This window comes from Drosophila santomea, chromosome 3R (assembly GCF_016746245.2).
Source record: "Drosophila santomea strain STO CAGO 1482 chromosome 3R, Prin_Dsan_1.1, whole genome shotgun sequence".
NCBI lineage: Eukaryota > Metazoa > Arthropoda > Insecta > Diptera > Drosophilidae > Drosophila > Drosophila santomea.
In genome coordinates, this window is record NC_053019.2 from 14,856,744 (window position 1) to 14,875,837 (window position 19,094).

The 19,094-nt window shown below is 42.2% G+C and overlaps 2 protein-coding genes across 2 annotated transcripts; one reads left to right on the forward strand and one right to left on the reverse strand.

Moving 5' to 3' along the window:
• Positions 1 to 2,326: 2,326 nt before the first annotated feature.
• On the forward strand, positions 2,327 to 3,575 carry LOC120451920. Its single transcript, XM_039635933.1, has 2 exons — positions 2,327 to 2,485; positions 2,542 to 3,575. Exons 1-2 carry the CDS (start codon positions 2,408 to 2,410, stop codon positions 3,301 to 3,303), a joined length of 840 nt encoding a protein of 279 aa, XP_039491867.1. The 5' UTR covers positions 2,327 to 2,407; the 3' UTR covers positions 3,304 to 3,575.
• Positions 3,576 to 6,160: 2,585 nt separating this feature from the next.
• LOC120452453 lies at positions 6,161 to 6,731 on the reverse strand. The gene has a single exon (XM_039636683.2). The coding sequence runs from the start codon at positions 6,634 to 6,636 to the stop codon at positions 6,331 to 6,333; it is 306 nt and encodes a 101-aa protein (XP_039492617.1). The 5' UTR covers positions 6,637 to 6,731; the 3' UTR covers positions 6,161 to 6,330.
• Between the last annotated feature and the right edge of the window lie 12,363 nt (positions 6,732 to 19,094).

A 19,094-nucleotide genomic window follows, 5' to 3' on the forward strand; every position in this document is an offset into this window, starting at 1 on the left:
CTTGCATTGCTACAAGCAGGCACTGCAGCAGCCCCTCCTTTCCGCCCAGCCCCCAATATACGCCACATGTATGCAATGCGAACATTTTCGCTGAAAATGTTTGGCAACAGTTATTTGCACTTCCCGATTCCCGTTTCCCGATTCCCGGCCACCACCAGCCAGATATCCTGCCACGCCCAGTTTTGGTGGGGCGAAGGCAGAGGGGCCATGTGATCACAGCGTTTAAAGCATTTTCATATTTTATTTGGCTGGATTCGCAGCCAAAAACCAAGCGCCCCTTCGTTAAGTGCCGACACTGAGCAAAACAATGGGCCTCTTTAAAATACTAATTTCTCAACTAAAAGAACTAATGTCACCACAATACTCTGCCATCCAAATGTAACTCAAATTCGAATTATTTCAGTTTTATGTTTCCTCTAATATACGTACGTATGTATGTGTACATTTTAGTTAGTTTAGTTTCTTTCTCTAAGTGCAGACCTAATGCATGGGGGCAGACTGATTGGGTTTGACCTTCGCTGGCAAATGTGAATCGCATTTAGGCGAGCAGATTGTATTTCAAAATCACTGCCCCTGTCATTTTGTCAAACATTTTTCAAATTACACCTCATCGCGCGCTCAGCCAGCAAGTGAAATTGCAAAAACAACTATGAAAACCGAAATTCAATTTCCAAATGTGGAAACCAAAATCCAAAAAGTCGTACAACTTTTTCCCCAGCTGCTGCGCTGCTTTCGCCGTGTCAACTTTTTTAATTTAATATATACAGTGCGTATGCGTAATTTTTGTGGCTTTAAGCGGCAGCTGCTGTTGTATTAGAGTGTATCTGTGTGTGTGTGTGCTGTATGGGGGTGTGTGTATTTTTGAGGGTGGGAGTGCGGCTAGAGCTGCAAAAGAAGCAAAAAATTTAATTAAAACGTTGCATAAATGAAATTCAAATTCGAAATTGCATGCAAAATGAATAATTGAATGGACCATGGCAGTTGACTAGCTGCCACGTCGTATGGTTTAGTTAATTTTTGTCATCGTCGCTCTCTTTCAGACTGACACGCCTCAATTGGTGGGCGGAACACAGCGATGGGCTCTAGAAGTCCGCTTAGTTACTAAATTAAATTATTTTCTCATGCAAAACACAACCATTTATATTGACAATTTCGTTGGAACTAAACAAAACCGGAGATATGTTTGATAGCTGTGTTGATTTCATATTAAGCTATACGAAAAACAAAATTCCTACTATCTTCGCCTCTTTATATTTATACAGTTTAATCTGGGAGAGAACTATTTACTTGGCCGGTACTGTATCTGTAACCTGTTACTGTTCATTTTCTAGTGAGTAAACAAATCAACCGCAAAACAAATTAGTAATTTAATTTTCATTGCATTCAGTTGCATATTAAAGCTTTATTTGTTTGTGTTTTTTGTACAGCTTTTGCTAAAATAACAAAATCCGTAAAATAAATATGTGTTATGATGGGCAAATTTATAGCTTTTGTATTACAAATCGCCAAGGTTTGAACTTTGTGTGCTCTACAGCTTGGCCGTGCCATAAATATAAGAAAAATAAAGTATTGAATTTCTTTGGGAAGAAAACTCTTCAATTCACCAATGACTGAAAGGCTTGAATCACTTTGAATAAATTAAAGTACCCTCTGCCAGCGTACGAAAAACAAAGACTAACTTGTTTATTACCTTTGTTTAGACTTTATATGACACAAGTTTGCCTCCGATGATGGCACTTGAGCAAATGGCATTAGCATTGTCTTTCCATCCTGGAGGACTTGGCTGCCTTTCCCACTCTATTTGCCTTCATATATTTCTTTGCATTCCTTGTGGAAAGTCTGAGCAAGTTTCTTATCGTGCCAAAATGTTATTTTTTCTCGGCTGGGTTTACTTTGCGCTTGATTTGTTTTCCATAGTTGTTTGTGTGTGCCTGGGAAAATGCTGCTTTCTTCCATGGAAATCTCGCCTTCACTTGGTTCCATTAACTTTTCGGCATAAGTGAGTATGCGATATACATTATGAAGAAAGGGACTCGACTTCGCCCCAAAGCAGGCAGTCCAAAGTGTGGAAGCTCCCAGCTTTGGGAGTTAATTTCCCAGAACTTTTGATTGCTCAATTTGGGCGGCTTCAGAGATTTTGCATATTAAATTCGCCGCTTATTCTCCAGTTTGATTGATATTTGCATATACTAACATACTAACTTATATATATAATACTATATATCGTCGTGGTATAAAGACAATAGCTTTAAATATCATCTTAAAGCTTGAAGATTTTCAATAACAGTTTTTTTTTGAAGATTTTACCTTTTGCAATTGTTATATCCAGTATTTAATCGTCAATCTTTGTTTCTAAATTTATCGTAAACAAGTGAATTTGGTTGTTTGGTTGTAGAACTGGTGAAATATGTGTGAAATAAAGCCAAATTTCGTGACGCACGATCTGGTGCACAATCTGAAGTGCTCTAAGCGCGGTCCGAGGATAGTAAGTTTCCAAATACGTTTCCAAATTCCTTAAGCTCGAATTCCAATTCCGATTAGAGGCCAGACATGAAAAAGACGAGAACATGGCCTGGAGCGCGATTTATGTGCGTTTGTAAGGAGGGAGACTTGAATACTGCTGCATATTGCTTGGCGGAGTTGATGCACGAGCCGTTTCGGCCATTTCCAATGGCCACCGTGGCAGTGCATCATTCGATCCGCGACGAGTTCATCGAGCGGGTGAGGAGTCGGTTCCGGCAGCTGAAGCCAAACGTGGCCAATCATCCGAACTTCATAAGAGCCGTCCAGGAGCTGAAGTACGGGCTACGACCTGTGAAATACGTCCTGGCCGATGTGGCCGATGCGCCGGCCTGTGCCAGTCCCATTCTGGTGACGGAAGGCGTCACCCACTTGTTCTTTCCCAGCGGACCCTCGGGATGCACCACGCTGCACAGCTTCAGTACAATGTCGGAGGTGGCGCTAATCTTTGGCAAGGAGACGCCGAACTTCGACGCCGTCTACTTCTTTGATGAGACCATCACGCGTGTCTACATCTTGGCCAAGCTGATCAGCTGTGTGCAGTTCTTTGTGAACTGCATGGATGCGTGTCTGCTGGAGATTATGCCCCACTACATGGAGCACACGCCCATGGTGATCTACAAGCGCGGCTATCACTACGAGACCCTGGAACTGGGCCAGCAGTGGAAGATCATCGTGTTCCCCTACAGCACCTCCATCCTGAGGCAGTGCTGCTGTCCCACTGGCCAGTGCCGCTGCTATGCCACCCATTCGGCCTGCTGTGAGGACCATTTGCAGGGTTAGGGTATACACAGGATATGTATTGCCTCAACTGAGAACGCAGCTCCAGCCCACTCCATCCTGCTGGTAATTTCGACGGGGAACTCCATCTTGGCAAAGGAAATCAGAACTTCCTCCGTCTGTTCTTCGACTGCCGGCGTCGCTCCAGAAATCCGCAGTTCCAATGAGTAGTTTGCGACTGGCAACACATGTGAGCCATAATTTTCGCGGTACTTGCCTCTTGAATGGCAAATAAAGTGGTCACTGGCTGTGGTGAACTATTGCATTTTAGTCAATTCATCATTTTCTTATTCACACCTAAGCTGATCAATAGTTTAATATAATTACAATATTCTAATTGTAAGAGGAATGGTTTGCAATGTTTTTGGTAATAAGGACTAGCTGCACTCATTTGGGGATCTCTCCTGTATTTAGTGCCGCAATAATTTTGGCTGTATTTATCAAACCGTGTCCCTTCGCCCAAAACCTCCAACTTTGGCCAACCGCTTGCAGGATGTCGCCGACTGTTGGCTTTTAATAAAACTTGCACACAGCCGCCAAGTATTTGCCTTGGCCTTGTCGAAAAAGAACTTTGAGAAACCGTGGAAGTTGGAGGTCTGGGTTCTGAGTTCTGAGTTCTGAGAACTCCTAAACCGACACAAGTCTGGCAGCCATTAGTTGCGGCTGCTGATGCGGCAGCTTGTCGCCAAGGCATTGACTTCTTTGGGTTACCGCCGAATAGTTGTTGGGCTTTTATGTGCCAACTTGTTAATGAGTTTGCCGGGATGTTTGGTGTAGGTTGCCCATCCATATTCAACCATCAAGCACTCATTCATGACAGGCGGCCTATGCTGCACTTACTTACCTTCTGCATTTTTGGCATTTGGCATTGAAACGGAATCCTGCCTGCAATCACTGGCAAATGTCTGAATGTCCTGCTGTCTGGAATATCTCTCTCCATCTGCTGCACTCGTCTGGTTTATTTGTCAGTGCTGTCTGCCATTTTGATTTGCAGTCTGACATATTTTGGCCGCACTTCAGCATTTTGATGCTCGTTGGCAATGAAAAACGGCAATGGAAAAATGATGTTGCACATTAATATTTTACCTTGAGGAGGATGCGCCTGAAGTGCTTAACGAACACGTCATCCTATTAAAAGGAAATGATTATATAGTTGGACATATTGTAATTGAGTTTCTTTGTAAGAAGATCAAGCCTAGCAACGTATATAAATGTGAAAAGAAAACTTTACAAATTTATTTGATTGATTTAATGATGCGACTAATATTCATTACCTATAGCTAGAGGTCAAATCCTTTCAACACGAGCTGACAACTCACATACAAATTGTACAACCCAAATAACAAAGTGTTCATGATGTTTATAAAACTGCAGAACTGAACAGAACAGAACAGAACAACCAACTGAAACCGCTGCCAGCATAGAAACCGAAACAAAACAGAGCAATTCCGACCAAATGTCTCTCAAACTGACCGCAACAATTTGAAAAACATTACCCATACGCCGCGTATGACACGCCAAAGCGGAGCAGATGGGCGATAAAAAGGGTGGACATGGACCCATGGACCCATGGACACTGGGCGGAGGGCCAAACAACCGACAACGGACAACGGACAACCAACTCGAGCATGGCGAACAGTGTATTTTCAACACCTGCTGGTCAAACAAATCGTGTTCATTTCGGTACAAACACTAATTTCGACAAGGTGCAAACAAGCTGACGACTGCTCGGCAGGAGGAGATCTGGGACACGGGACACGGAACGTGGCTATGGGAGTGGATGTGGGATGGTGGAACCATGGACGTGGCGACCAAGGGAGGAGCGTTGGGAGCAGCGGCCCGAACAGGAACACGCTCGAAACACAAACACAATAGAGGAAATTCCCACCCACTGGCAAAGGGACAGCGGCGCTTGGAAGTGTCACGTGCACTGACTGTCTGCCTGTGCTTTTGCAGCAAGTACACTTAAAAAAATATTATTAGTATATGAGTTTTAGGTGGGGATGCTTGAACGCTTACAGTACAGAGTTTACAACTATTTGCAGGTGCCATGCTCAAGAAGTTGTGCTAATCAACAACTAATTGTTATAACCCATCCATTTGTAGTTTCTAAATATTTTCAAATATTTTTTTTTGTGATTTGGGGGTATATTTTTCCGCAGTGCTACAAACTCCGGAGTCGCATCCTGGAGTTTTCGAGTCTGCGTTTTCGGGCCGGGCCTGGCGTCGACAGATAAAATGCTTTTTTGTGAAAAATGTAAAATTGCATTTGTAACCGCATTTCATTAGAGAAAGAAAGTCAACCGTCAGGTAGCAGACAACGCACGTTTCCATAGATGGACCCCCAGCCCAAAGGGGGGTGAAGGGGGGGCTAGTTGGTAAAATAGCAACAAAGTTCGCAATCGCGCCGGCGAAACGAGCGTCACGGTCAATGGTGAAACGTACAGCGAGACAAAACTTGGCCCACACACACACAGCAGCTGAGCAAAAACAACAAGCAAACTATTCCATGGGGGTGTAAGGAAGTGGGGGGAAAGGAGGAAGAGGGGCAAAGGGTTTCCATGGGTCGCACTGCAGCTTGGCAATTTTTGTTGACCGGCCAGGACATAAACATGGATCCTGTGTCTGGGCTGCAACTTCTGTCCTGTAGCTGTCTCTCTGCCCCACTCATTGTCTGGTTGTTAGGCCTTTAAATGTCCTGACAGGAATGTTGATGGCAAACTCGGTTATCGATATGTGAACAACGTGGGGGCTATAAATAAATAATGGGCCAGTGTGAAGGACTGTAATGCTGTTGGGTTATTCAAGAGGCCACATAAGAATGGCTGACAATTGGAAATTACTACTAGTAATGGTAGGGTTGTGTTCTCTCCTTTATGTACTGCACAGTTTTTATTCCCTTTAAAAGAAGAACTACTGCTTTACTTATTTACATTTCTCATATTAGATCGATCATATAAATCTTCTGGTTATTATCTACTATATATGAAATATATAAATAATTTACAAGCGCCACGTGTGCCAAGGATTTTAGTTCGTCTTCAACTTGCAAAACATGCCAGATATATAGTTCGTACACGCTTTTAGAATATCGGGCAGATCCCTGAGACCATCTTGCATTTCCGAAGGAGAGACGATGTGGTATGCCAGCAAAAGGGCCACGATAACCAAGGTTGGTAAGGCCAGAGACACCACGATGCGAGCCACAGCGACAATGGCTATGCAGACTACTATCAGGGTCAGAAGAATGGCCAAGATGCGGCCCAATTCTCCGGGCTTCACTTCGCCTTTAGTCCACTCATCCAAGCGGTCGAATACGCTGTCACCGAACTCCATTTGTGTCTGTTGGTGTTTTCTTAACTTTCTACTTTGAATTTGCCCAAAACTGAACTGACTTATGGTATGCTGTATGTATGTATATTGAATGCTTTCTGAGAGCTAGAGTGATCTGATATATTAAGTATACTTGTAGCTTATGACGAACAGTTTGTGGCCATTTTCAATTTAAAGTATAGTCTTAAATTAGTTGGATTGACATGATAAATGAGTTCAGTAAGAATGAACAAATTAAAATGTGTTGATTTTGCCACTTTAACCACTTCGAAAACAGTCTGTTTTCTGACCTCAACAACTTAATCTGGCATTGAGAAGATATTTGGTGGGGGTGAAGATGGAGGTACAACCACGAACTTACAGCCACATCGGCAGCTGTGAAATCTAAATGGCGTTCTTGATGTCAGCGCCAGGATATCTCGCCGACTGCCGAACGAACCGTGTCCTGACAACTTGACAAATGAATGATCGGGCCGCAGTCTCGGCACCGCAGAGCGGCCAACCTCAGGCAGCAGACAACAGACGCAGGACAATGGACAGAGGACGACGGACACAGGACGATGGACACAGGACGACGGACATGGGGGCACATGGCGGTCTTGACGCGACGACAAACCGCAAAAAGCGAAACGGCAATCGACCAACAACAGCAACAGTAAAGGGCAAAAATGAACCCGACAATTTCGCCGCCACCAGCAACCGCCATTCCAACAATCATAAAAGCACCAAGCACCAAGCACCAAGCACCAAGTACCGAGCACCAAGCACCGATTACCGATCGGCAGGACCGGGAGGTCCTGAAAGTCCTTTGCCGTCTGCCATCGCCGGTCAGTTGGTGTCTGTGCATGAATTCCATCATATGATATCAATTAGTGATAGTGCGGTGCGACTGAAATGTCATTTGCAAAAATGCGCATATTTTAAACGTGACACACGCCGGCGCTCCTTTGGCCCCCACATCATCCACCCAGCAGTCCATCCAACCATCATTCCATTCAGACACGCCATGATATCTCGCTAACGGAGCGGGAGCTATTCGAATGCCCTCGGTGCGGGAAGGATTGATTTTGGTGGGTGTTTGAGCACTTTTGGGTAGCTTGTTAACTTATAAGGATATTCTGACCCGATATCAACAAAACTCATGAAAGTAAAGTCACTAATTGCTGAATCCCACATCCTATGCTGAACAAAACCTAATCACTCATTTTTACACGCTTAGGTATGAAATATTCGAAATATTTGTATTCAACAGGGGAGAGCATTCTTCTGTCGGCTATTGTGCGACCCTAATTGACCGGCTTGAATTGCCTTTTTTGTTCCGCTCGCTGAGACCATAAAAACCAAACAGAAAATGGCCAAACGGACCAAACCTGCTGCCTGGTCAGCCACATAAAAATCAGCTCGCCCGCATCAACTGCATGCCAACAACAATGGGTCGTATGTATGAATATGCAACGATGCCGCCGATGATGACCACGATGGGCTGAAGGAGGGGGGCGAATGGAAAATGGGAAATGGAAAATGCCCCGGCAGCAGCAGGAGGGTGGGAGGGGCAGTCAGACCTGCAACGGATATCCATGCAGGTGCAATCTCAAACAGAACTTACCACAGAAACACAGGGGCTCCGCGGGGGCTTGGTTTCGGGAATTGGGAATTGGGCGAGAAGACATGTCAACGTTACCAGAAAACGGATGGCGGATGGCGGATGGCGGAGGCCAATAAAACTGCAGCCAAGTGCAGCTGATGCTGATGCAGCTGATGCAACGATTTGGTGGCTCGCGCCACCGGCGCCACCAGCACCAATCGCAAATTGCATTTGCAGTTTTTTATCTCAGCTAAGACCTTTCAGGGAAATTTAATTTGCTTTTTACCCGCCGGCCAACAATATGCGGTACGTGAAAATGCCGTCGAGTGCATTGATTGTTGGCTTATTGACACGGCCAATGCGAAATTAATGCCAGCACAAATGTGCAAACCTGCCAAATTGTTGGTTGCCATTTGTCGTTTTTGCTGTTAATGAATTAAATGTGGTTGAGTTCGACTTAAGATTTAATTAACTGCTCACTTTCTTTAAATGAAATTAGCTCAGACGCTATGTGGCTTTGCTCGACCTTCAAACTTAAGAGGTTTCTTTTGTTGTTGCACTTGACCCATTTTTCAAAGCTGCTTTGCCAACAATATACTTTTGGAAATTCGATAAAAATGTTCTTGATCTTTATTATGCTGCGAATAAAGGTTGATTTTTCCACGCTTCAGGGCACTTTATTGTGTGGCTTAAAATTGAGTGCCTGCAGCACTTGGATTCGACCTTATTATGCTTTTTAGAGATGGGTGAAAGCTGAAATATTTGCATAGTATTTTTACAAATTATTTATTGGAAATAAACCTTATATATGGCAGCAGTTTTCGAACTAATAATGTTGTTTAATTTATTTTTGCAATAAAGCAGTGCGATTTATGGAAGTATTAATCTCGTTGGCATTTTATAAATCGTGGCTATTGCGCTGTCATCGCCAATACGAAGTACTTCTTGACTTTTATGTGGCACCAAAAGTGAAAAATATAAAAACGAGAACATTTGTAATTCGCATTTTGCTGTTGACATTTGAACGATCGAATTTTCAATTGAATCGTTGGGCGAAATGTGAGAAATTAATCAGCGATGGCTTAGGGCCAATGCCACTTGCCACTTGCCAATGGCTTAATGGCGACACGTTGCCAAAAGCGGGACTTTCCATTCCATTCAAATCTCAATACATTGGCAATAAAATTGAAATTAACTTGCCACAAAGGCATAAATGCTTTAGCTCCTGCTTGCCACCCCCGCCGCCCACTCGTTTGACACAAACTTAATTTGCAGCAAAAATACGGAGAAAAGTAAAAAATATTGGCAAGAGGAAAAAATGCTTGCGAAAAAATGTTGCCTGATTGCTCAGGGGGGTGGGGTGGTGTGGTGTGTGTGTGTGTGTGTGTGTGTGGGAATGTACGGATTGTGGTGTTGGCTTGGAGACTTTAAGCCACAGGTAGAAGCAAAACAGTTGATGAAGTTTTCGCTCAAAGAAGCATCTGCAAAAAATAGAACTGAACGAAAGAAAATTCAGAGAAAAAATAGAAACTACCACATAGCCACCAAACGAAATAAATTGAAAATCGAGTGAGCAGCAGGAGCAGCAGCAACAACAACAACAACACCACTTGCCAGAGTTGTCAACTGCATGGGGGGGAAATAACAGAAATAACAAAAATATCAAAACTCTTGGTTTTGAGCTCCTGAGGTTGGGGTAAAAGCAGAAACAAAGGAAAAATGAAAAAAAAAATGAAGAACCCAAAATAAGAGACAAATCTAAGCTTTGGCATTCCTCTTGCTTAACAGCAAAAGTTTTTCCATTATTTGAAGATTATAGACTCTAAACATTGGCCCGACTCCACCACACCACCACACCACCACACCACCTCACTGCCAAGAACTTGACAAGATATGAGGGTGAGCATGTGCAGGATTGCAGGGGGAATCCCCTGCCTTTTCCACATCATTGTTGCTGATGATGACGTAGTTGAAAACGCTCCGCACTTTTATGACAGCCAACCGATAAGAAGGACTGAGAACTGTGGACTGAGAGGGGCAGGGGCAGCAGAACACTGGAAAGTGATGGGGCATATGGACGTAAAAGATAGATGTTAAACTTTTTCACCATCGCATTCATATTGCTTTGTTTTATGCAGATCCCCCCGGGATCCATCGTCCCCATTGTTGTTCCTCTGTCAAACGTCAATTGCTGTTCGAAGCTGCAAATGCTGATTATTATTGCCATCGCCGCTCGAAGTTCTTGTCTCTCTGCATTTTACTGTGGAATGATTCAATAAGCTTTGGTCACTGGCATGTGCAACTTGCCAAACATTGGTAGTTTTCCCAGTCTTTGGAAGAAGTTTTAGAACAGGTGAAGAAATTGTAGGATATCATCAATTAAAATGTCCTTAAAGTCTTCTTATCTGCAGCCCATCGTATATTAGAGATTAGTTATATCAGTGCAACTGCCCAAAATATAACACAATAGTAATATGTATGTTTATATAAAATTTTTCCAGTGCAGTCTGCATCCAGTATTTATGATTTTGTCATGTTTTCAGTCATCATATTCGATGTTGTGCTCCCTTGCTTATTTTCACTTTGCCAACCTCAATCAATAAATGCATAGAAACGATGCCAAATAATTCTATAGACACTCAGTAACTCGGCGAGTTTCTGGGGGCAGGGAAAATGAAAAGAACATTGTAAAATACATTTAGATGCATAACTGAGGTGGTGCAGCAACACCTCTTGGCCACCGCACCAATATGGAATCGGAAAAGCCAGTCCTTCGCCGTTCGTATTCGAACAATGGGAAATGCAAAAGCACTGTGGCAACTGTCAGACGATAGCCAGTGGGTTAAAAAATATGAAAGCAACTTTTCCGGCTACTAAAATATGCAAATTCCAAAGTTTTCAGGCGAAATCAAGCGAAGCTGCACACCGACCACTACACAACTGGCAGGCAGGTGTCATTTCACTGTCCGTTGCCATGATTTTTGATTATTGTGTTAGAATTTATATCAAAATGGACTCCCGCAGTGGTCACCATGAAAGCGGAAAAAGAGGTGTGCAAAAGTATCTGTAGCAAAGTCGGTAGGGGCACTTTTGCCCATCCGGCCCATCAAAAGTTTTTCTTTTGCAGCGCCTTCATTTCTGATATTATTTGGGAACTTTTTATTTTCGAGTTCAAACTTTGAACATAATATTACACAAATTGTTGGTAATCTACATAAAAAAGACCGAGACTGAGCGTAATGCTCGAAATACTATTTGGCCCAGAAAGTTGTACGTAAAAACTTTTTATTCACCTAGTTATTTATAAAATTTTGGGAAAGTGCAGTTAAAATGCGAGTTGAAAACTGTTGATATTTACATACCTTTACATATCTTTATAAGAATTAATGAAATTTAGTAATATATATTATTTACTAATAAACTGAATATTCATTTGTTAAACAAATAAAGAAAAGCATGCACCTTAGAAGTAAAACATAGTATTAAGCACGATTTATCCCAAATTTTGTTTATTATTTTATTATTATTAGAAGGTAAAAAAAGGGATATTTGCTATCACTTAGGAATATTAATTAGACCAAGGTTCTTTGGCAGGAGACGTATCCTTTTCCTAAAATCGAAGGACTGCCTCTGCAATCGCTGAATGCTTTAGACCACCCTTTTCCGAAAAGAAAAGTCTGCTTTTCTTCCCTTTGTTGTTGCTTGTTGGCGCTGGCAAAACAAGTGAAGCGCATTAAAATGCAAATTTGTGCTTTTTTGCTGCTTTTTACTTTCTGTTGTGATTTGTGTGGATTGCTGGCTGCCGTTTCGCAGTTTAGTTGTGGGCGTGGCCGCGAAAATCGGAAAAGCGGAGCGGGCAGAGTGCTGCCCGCTGCAACCTTTTTTTTATGTTGAATAAAAGAATCCGATTTTTCCGCCATGCATAATCAGTTTGAATTTTTATTTATTTATTTTACGCGCTTTTCATTTGCCATTCGCGGGCTGGCTCTATCTTATTTTCCCTTATTGTTTCTTATTTTATTTGTATTTTTGTATTTTTTTTTGTGATTTCGCTTTGTGGGCGCCGCGTTTTACGCTGCCTTTCTGCATTTTTCTGCTGCTGCTTTTGCCTTTTTCCCTCGTTGTGTTGGCAGCACATAAAGTAATTTATTTCACTTGAACACATTTTCGTTTCCGTTTGTTGTTTTTTGCCAGAGACTTAACGGCAGAAGAGATTCAAATAAAGGCTAAAAAAATTGAAAGCGGTTTTTGACTGCGTGGAGGAATTTCCTTGTTTTTGCGCTTATTGCATATTGTTGTTTTGCATTGCATGTTCATTGAGTTATACATTTTTAAACATTTATTCCTGATTTTTGGGCCTTTTGAATGCTGCATTTTTCATTTCGTTTTTAACCGCATAGCTAAAATTTGCATCCCAAACGATTTCTGGGAATTTATGATATGTTTTTCACCCAGTACGTACTCATGTGTGAGATTTGTTTTTCGGCAACATTTTTGAGTGGACTAATCAAATTGCCGCACAGCAAATAGAGAAGTAAGCAACACATGCGACTGGCATTTCCAACTTATTTTCACTTGTTTAAAGTTTAAGCCAACTCTCTGCCGTTGCCCGAAAGAGCTGTCTAGCCATCACTTAGCACCTAATTTATTGATAAGCCAAAACCCGATGCCAATCAATTATTTAATTATGGAGCTGCCAGCAGTCGGCAACTATCAATAAATGCCAAACTCAAATAGCCATAAGCCCGAATCTAATCAGCAAACAGCAGCAAGAAACCGGTCTCCTCGGCCAGCAACAAGCACTTGCCACTTACCACTTGCCACTAGGGGCAACTCCATCTGCAGCTCGCTCACTGTTTCTCGCAGCCAGTGTCAACGCCAGTCAAAGTTTCTCCAATAGGATATACTTATTGGGAGTCAGAGATGTCGATGTGGATTTTCAAATATTCGAGATACTTCAAGTGTTCGTGTGTTAGGCGGGCTATATAGGATGTATATTTAATCAGAGATTGAAAATTAAAGATTTAGAATTGATTTACGATGTAGGTAATAAATTGAAAGCTAGTATCTGGAATCAAACTTATTATTATTATAATTATTATTTATTTATTTTACTCTTGCATATTCTACAGATCATTTTGCATCTCTGATAAAGTGGAGCATGCGAATGAACGATAGATAGATAGATAGTCGGGATTGTTTGGCCTGCTATCCACTATCCGCCAGGCAAAATAAACTTTCTATGGATCTCTGAATCCTTATCGAAGTGCGTGCTTGAATGTGTGTGTGTTTGTGTGTGTGTGGGCCAAAGGAATCAGCTGCCGAAAGTCGTTTCCACAAAACTTGCAAATGCAAACTGATGCAAAAGTTTGAGCCCACGGAAGCAAACGAGGAATTTCGTTGTTACAGTCGTTTGTGTTTGGCATTGGCAGTTTCCCATCTTGCCAAATTGCTGGCTAAATAATTGTGTACGCCTTGCGGTTGTCAGACAAAAACACACAGTTTTGGCGAATGCTTAAGCAAACGTGGGCAAAATAGAATTGACCCAATTACAATTTGGGCTTAACAGATGGCAATTTGCCTGGCACACGAAATTCGCGACACCTTTGGCTGGAGGCCAACGAAAAAGGAATTTTTATACAATTTGGTAACCGCGCAAGGACACAAGAGGCGGGACAGGAAACCCAATTAAGTTTTTGAATTAAATATAGGGTGATATGATTTTAGAGCTTTTAGATAAATTTAGTAAGATAAGAAGTCTTAGGACTTTTTTATATAAGAACGACTGAAACACAAATAAGCCACTAAACTAAAAAGCTTTATTACCATTACTAGCCCCTTGAATATTATTCAAAAATATAATTTCGAAGCGTCCTTTTGCAGGTCTTTTATTGTCATTTATCGTGAGATTTTGCAGCGAAAGGGCGAGGATGGTTGATATAGAAAACAACTGAATCCGTTAAGGCTCCATCTGGGGTAAGGGATTCGCCACCAGCTCCATCTCATCCAACCCCCGGGCATTTTTCAGCCAGTGTCGTGTCTCAAACTCAGTGAGAGACTGGCAACTAAAGTGTTTGTTAGCGCATTATGCTGACTTAGATGCTGGGATTCACACCAACCAGCCAAACCAGCCAACCAGCCAACCAACCAACCAGCCAACCAACCGAACGACCAGGAGTCAGGCAGCCCAGCAGAAGCACTTTTACTTACCAGTGTCCTCCGACCGCCCGCCTGGCAAGGATCTTCCAGCTCCTCCTTGTTTGCCAAGTGGCGTGCTGACAGCCAAAAAGGATTTTCGCTTGCCGTTGCCAAAAAGCTTAAGCCTTAAAGCCAAAAGCTAATTTTCCTTTAAGATTTCTTGTCACCGATGCGAGGGCAAGTCAAAGTCCTTTGTCCGGGGAATACGGAATGCATTTTCGGAGTGCGATGTCTTCCATGGACAAATGGGACATTATCCGTTTGTGATTAGGTGTCCTGACATGCAAATGTATGTTGGAATTGAGTTGCAAAATGGGGCTGTGCTGGTGAGCAGGCTATCAGTGGCGCATAAAGCGCAAACTGGGCCATGGGAGTTTGGCAATTTATGCACTAAGCCCTCGACGCAACCGCCCCACTCAATTGCCAAAAATGTTTGCTCAAGCTCAACTTTGTAGCTGGCTTTCTCCTGTTGCCATCGCACCTGCTCTCGAGACGAAGTTGTAATGAAAACTTTTGCTCAAAATAATAAGTATCATAATTTTCCAAGGGTTGTCAAAAAACTCTTTTAATTTATGCTTGCCATTTCCGACCGAAGTCCAGGTCCAAGTCTGGCTGCAAAATCAACATAAATAAGCAAAAGTTGCTCAGGCCCTGCCACCGACCTCTTAGCTCTTCTGCTCCTCCTTTCCCCCTCCGCACTCAGCCAACTCGGCCCACTTTAAGGACCAAGTTTGCCTTTTTTGTCACTGTATTTGGGCCAGGCATGTGTATTTGTGAGTCATTGCCGGTGTGTTTATGGCAAGTTGGCAACTCTGTTACAATTGCGCCTAATTTCATGCTGTACTTTGGCAGGCAAACAAATGTTGCTGCATACTTTCAGGTAAATAACTTTATTAAAATAATGACAAGCCAGCGAAGGTTGCTCTCCCCTTCCCCTTCCCCTTCCCCTTCCCCGCCCACGAACAGCTCCCCACTTTTGGATCCTGTAGGAAGGATGCTCGGTCGGATTTTGTAGGACGGCTTGGGCTTTGACTGCGATGTCTATGGGTGGCTTTTGTTCTCGTTCGTATTCGTATGGCAGATCTGTCACTGACATTATATTTACACGGAAAGGATGGGCATAAATAATTAACTTAGGAAGTACGATAAATACGGTTAATGTACTGCAGTAATATTTGGATGGTTCTATATTGCTAGAGAAGAGCTATGGATTTACAGAAGACAGCCTGGGTATACTTACCTATTTTCAAAATAATAAATATTTATTATTTTTCTTTTTTACTAAAAATAAATGCATAGAAAAACGTTAAATCAGCATCTATGCTTTTATATTTCTAATTTAAATATACCCCCTTTTCGGAATGCCTACACCACTGCCAACCCAAAGTGTATGCACTCCATGTGAAGGGCCGCCGAACGACTCAACTTTAACTGGCGATGTTGGCCAAAATAACGCTGTAACTGAGGCTGGCAAGTTGGCCAGGTTCTTCTGGGCCCGGCTGCTGTTATTTTGGCCCATAATGCACAACGAGTTTCAGCACGAGAGTGTAAGAGTGTAAGAGTGCGCGCGCCTCGAAAATGTGACGCTTCTAATTATGAAACTAAGCAGCTTGTGATTTGTTCAAGCGTGAAAATGGCTGTCGACAACAGACAGCAGCATGGTCGCCAAGCGGGAAAGCGTGGGGAAATCGAGGGAAATTCGGAGGAGCAGCGCAAGAACGGCGGCAGTTCAGTGCGAAGCGGACCTCGTCTCGGCACGCAAAATATTATGGCAACTTGTAAATAAGCCGCAGCTGGCTGGGAGCAACGAGCAGGTCAGGCCACGGACTTTGGTTGGCTGGAAAAGCGGGGAAAACCGGGAAAACCGGGAAAGCCAAAAGCAAATTTCGCCCCGAAAATTTATGCAAAATTATTTCGTAAAGTTTGCGTTGCGCCATCGCCCATTTTTCTGATGGCAAACTGCGACTGCGACTGATGCTGCTTAAGCCTTTTGATGATGGCTCCTCATGGTTTGCCCACCACGACCCCTTTCGCTGCGGATCCCTTCGTGGAGTTCATCGCCATTGCCGCCGACAAAGTTTAGCATTTTGCGCGACAAAGTGGCAAACAGTTTAGCAGAGTTTACGACAACACAGAGCCTGCTCTTGTCGCGCTTGTCGCCCAACGTTGCGTATACGCCACGTCGGCCTCGGCTCAGTTTATGTTGGCCAAAACCCCGCGCCCTCTCCGCCCTTTCCGCTCTTTGAGTGCGGACTATTTAATAGCAGCTGCCATGCGGCCATGATGCTAATTACAGTTGCCATTTAAGTGGTTGCACCAAAATGGCGGCATATTATATTTTTCGTTCTTTTCGCAGGTGGTTCGGTTGCCGGGGTTCTAGGAGGGGGAAATTACTCGGAAAGGTGAAGGTTGGCCAACTTCCGTGGCGGTTCTGTTAACTGGGTGTTTGAGTTGGCTTAAAATTGGATGACACCTTGTTATATCAGCTGAATATTTTCGAGCTGGGATACGGAACTTTGTTCGCACTAGAAATACTTTTGGTTGAGCTATATTTTTGCTATATTTTTGGTTATACAGTTGCGAAAAAAATAATAGCACCACCATACCTTTTTTTGTTATCGATCAAATAAATTAAGGTTAAGGTACCGATAGAACCAAATACTGATTTTTCGCATAATGCTAGATATTTTTCCCATCCAAAAATGAAAAAAAAAATTTGAATTGTTCATACCTTCATTTTTTATAATTTTTTTTGGGCGGCAAGGTCTAAAATGAGGCGAAAACAAAAATAGCACCACTATCGGTTTTTTCAAATAATCAATAATAATCGAAGGATTGCTTTGGTAAAAAGCATGTGGTTATGAAACTTGACACTTGTTCTATTATTTCGAAAACGATTTTTAAAAAATTTCCTTAAAAAAATCATTAAAATGGGACGTGGAAAGCACTGTACTGAAGAAAAACTTGACTTGATCAAAAAACTCATTTCTGAAGGAAAATCTTTTAGAAATATTGGCCAAATCCTTCAATGCTCAAACAAAATTATAGGAAATGTAATCACCTACAACGAGAATCCCGAAAAACGTGGGAAAAAACAATCATTGGGCACCCATCTCTTCAAAAGGCTAGTGCCCGAGAGCAAGAAGTATCCATTTAAAGCTCCTACCGAACTGAAAAAGGATCTCAACATATCCGCAACAGTGCAAACAGTTCACACATGTCTAAGGGAACATGGTTTAAAAGGCTGTAGTCCAAGGAAAGGTCCTTTTTTTAAATGGGAGACACATACCCAAACGCATTAAGTTCGTCAAGGAACATTTAAATTGGCCATGCGAAAGATGGACGAACTTTTTATTGTCAGATGAGAGCAAGGTGGTTTTTTTTGGTGGCAATGGATCTTGATCGAATGTAAGGCGCCCTAGGAACACCGAATATAAGCCAAACGACACAGTAGAAGCAATTAAACACGGCGGATCCAGTGTAATGGTATGGGCATGTTTTTCTTACTATGGAGTTGGACCAATACATTGGATAAAAACCATATTGGATCAGCATGTGTATGTGGATATTTTGGAGACGGTGATGCTACCCTTTGCTGAATATGATATGCCGCTAAAATGGGTCTTCCAACAAGACAATGACCCCAAGCATACCAGCAGGAAAGCCAAGGAATGGTTCCAAAATAAATCAGTTCATGTTCTGGAGTGGCCTGCGCAGTCGCCAGACCTCAATCCCATCGAAAACCTTTGGTCGGATATTAAAAAGGCAGTTGCAGCTTTTAAGCCAACTAATAACGAAAGCCTATGGACCGTGATTAAGGAGTCCTGGAGCAATATAACCCCAAAACGGTGCCAGGACCTGGTTGACTCCATGCCAAAGCGTTGCGCAGCTGTTATTGCTAATAAAGGATACACTACCAAATACTAAATTAATGGGATCGGCGTAGTTTTAATATACAATCACTTGTTATTAATGAATTTGTTACTGTTAAGTTTATATTTTATGTTTAAAGCATTTTTTATGAAGTGGTGCTATTATTTTTTTCGCCCTTTTTTGTCATTTTTCATAAAGTTCCTTAAATAAGTTAAGAATTCATAGAACAATTGTGATTTTTTTTTATTTTCTAAAAAGTGAATTGTTTAACCTTTCTAAAAAGGTATTTCAGATCCTTTTAAACCCAAAATTGTAGATAGGAGACTTATTCAAAGTTTTACTGGGCAAGTGGTGCTATTTTTTTTTTCGCAGCTGTATATGGCGCTCTTGGTCTTTATATATATACTTTATTACAAAATTAATTAAATAAGGCAAATCATTTTAACAGCAGTTAAAATCTTCTTAAAGAAACCAATCTTTTAAATTTGTTCTAGGAATGGATTTTTTTCACTTTCAATACAATTTTCTGCGAATTTTTCTTGGGACTTTACGCACTTATCTGCAAGTTCAATTACCAGAAACTCGTTTGCTAGCCCTGAAGAGCTCACGAGTTCCATCCTCAAGCTGGAGATCCAATCAAAGTCGAATGTTTATTGTTGGCTTAATCGAAAAGGGTTCGCTGTGCAGTCGAATACATCAAACATACCGAAGCATCGCCTTTCGCATCCGTATTCTGCCAAAAATTTCAGTTACAATTTCCCAGCTTCTTTTGCCGCATTCCATGGCTAAATCGCAAGTCTCGAAC

What these genes read in the sequence shown, in the direction of transcription:
- LOC120451920 (XM_039635933.1), top strand. Translation starts at nt 2,408, where the DNA reads ATGTGTGAAATAAAGCCAAATTTCGTGACGCACGATCTGGTGCACAAT. An exon ending in CTAAGCGCGGTCCGAGGATA is followed by an intron (nt 2,486 to 2,541) that starts GTAAGTTTCCAA and finishes AATTCCGATTAG; the next exon opens with AGGCCAGACATGAAAAAGAC.
- LOC120452453 (XM_039636683.2), bottom strand. Translation starts at nt 6,636, where the DNA reads ATGGAGTTCGGTGACAGCGTATTCGACCGCTTGGATGAGTGGACTAAA.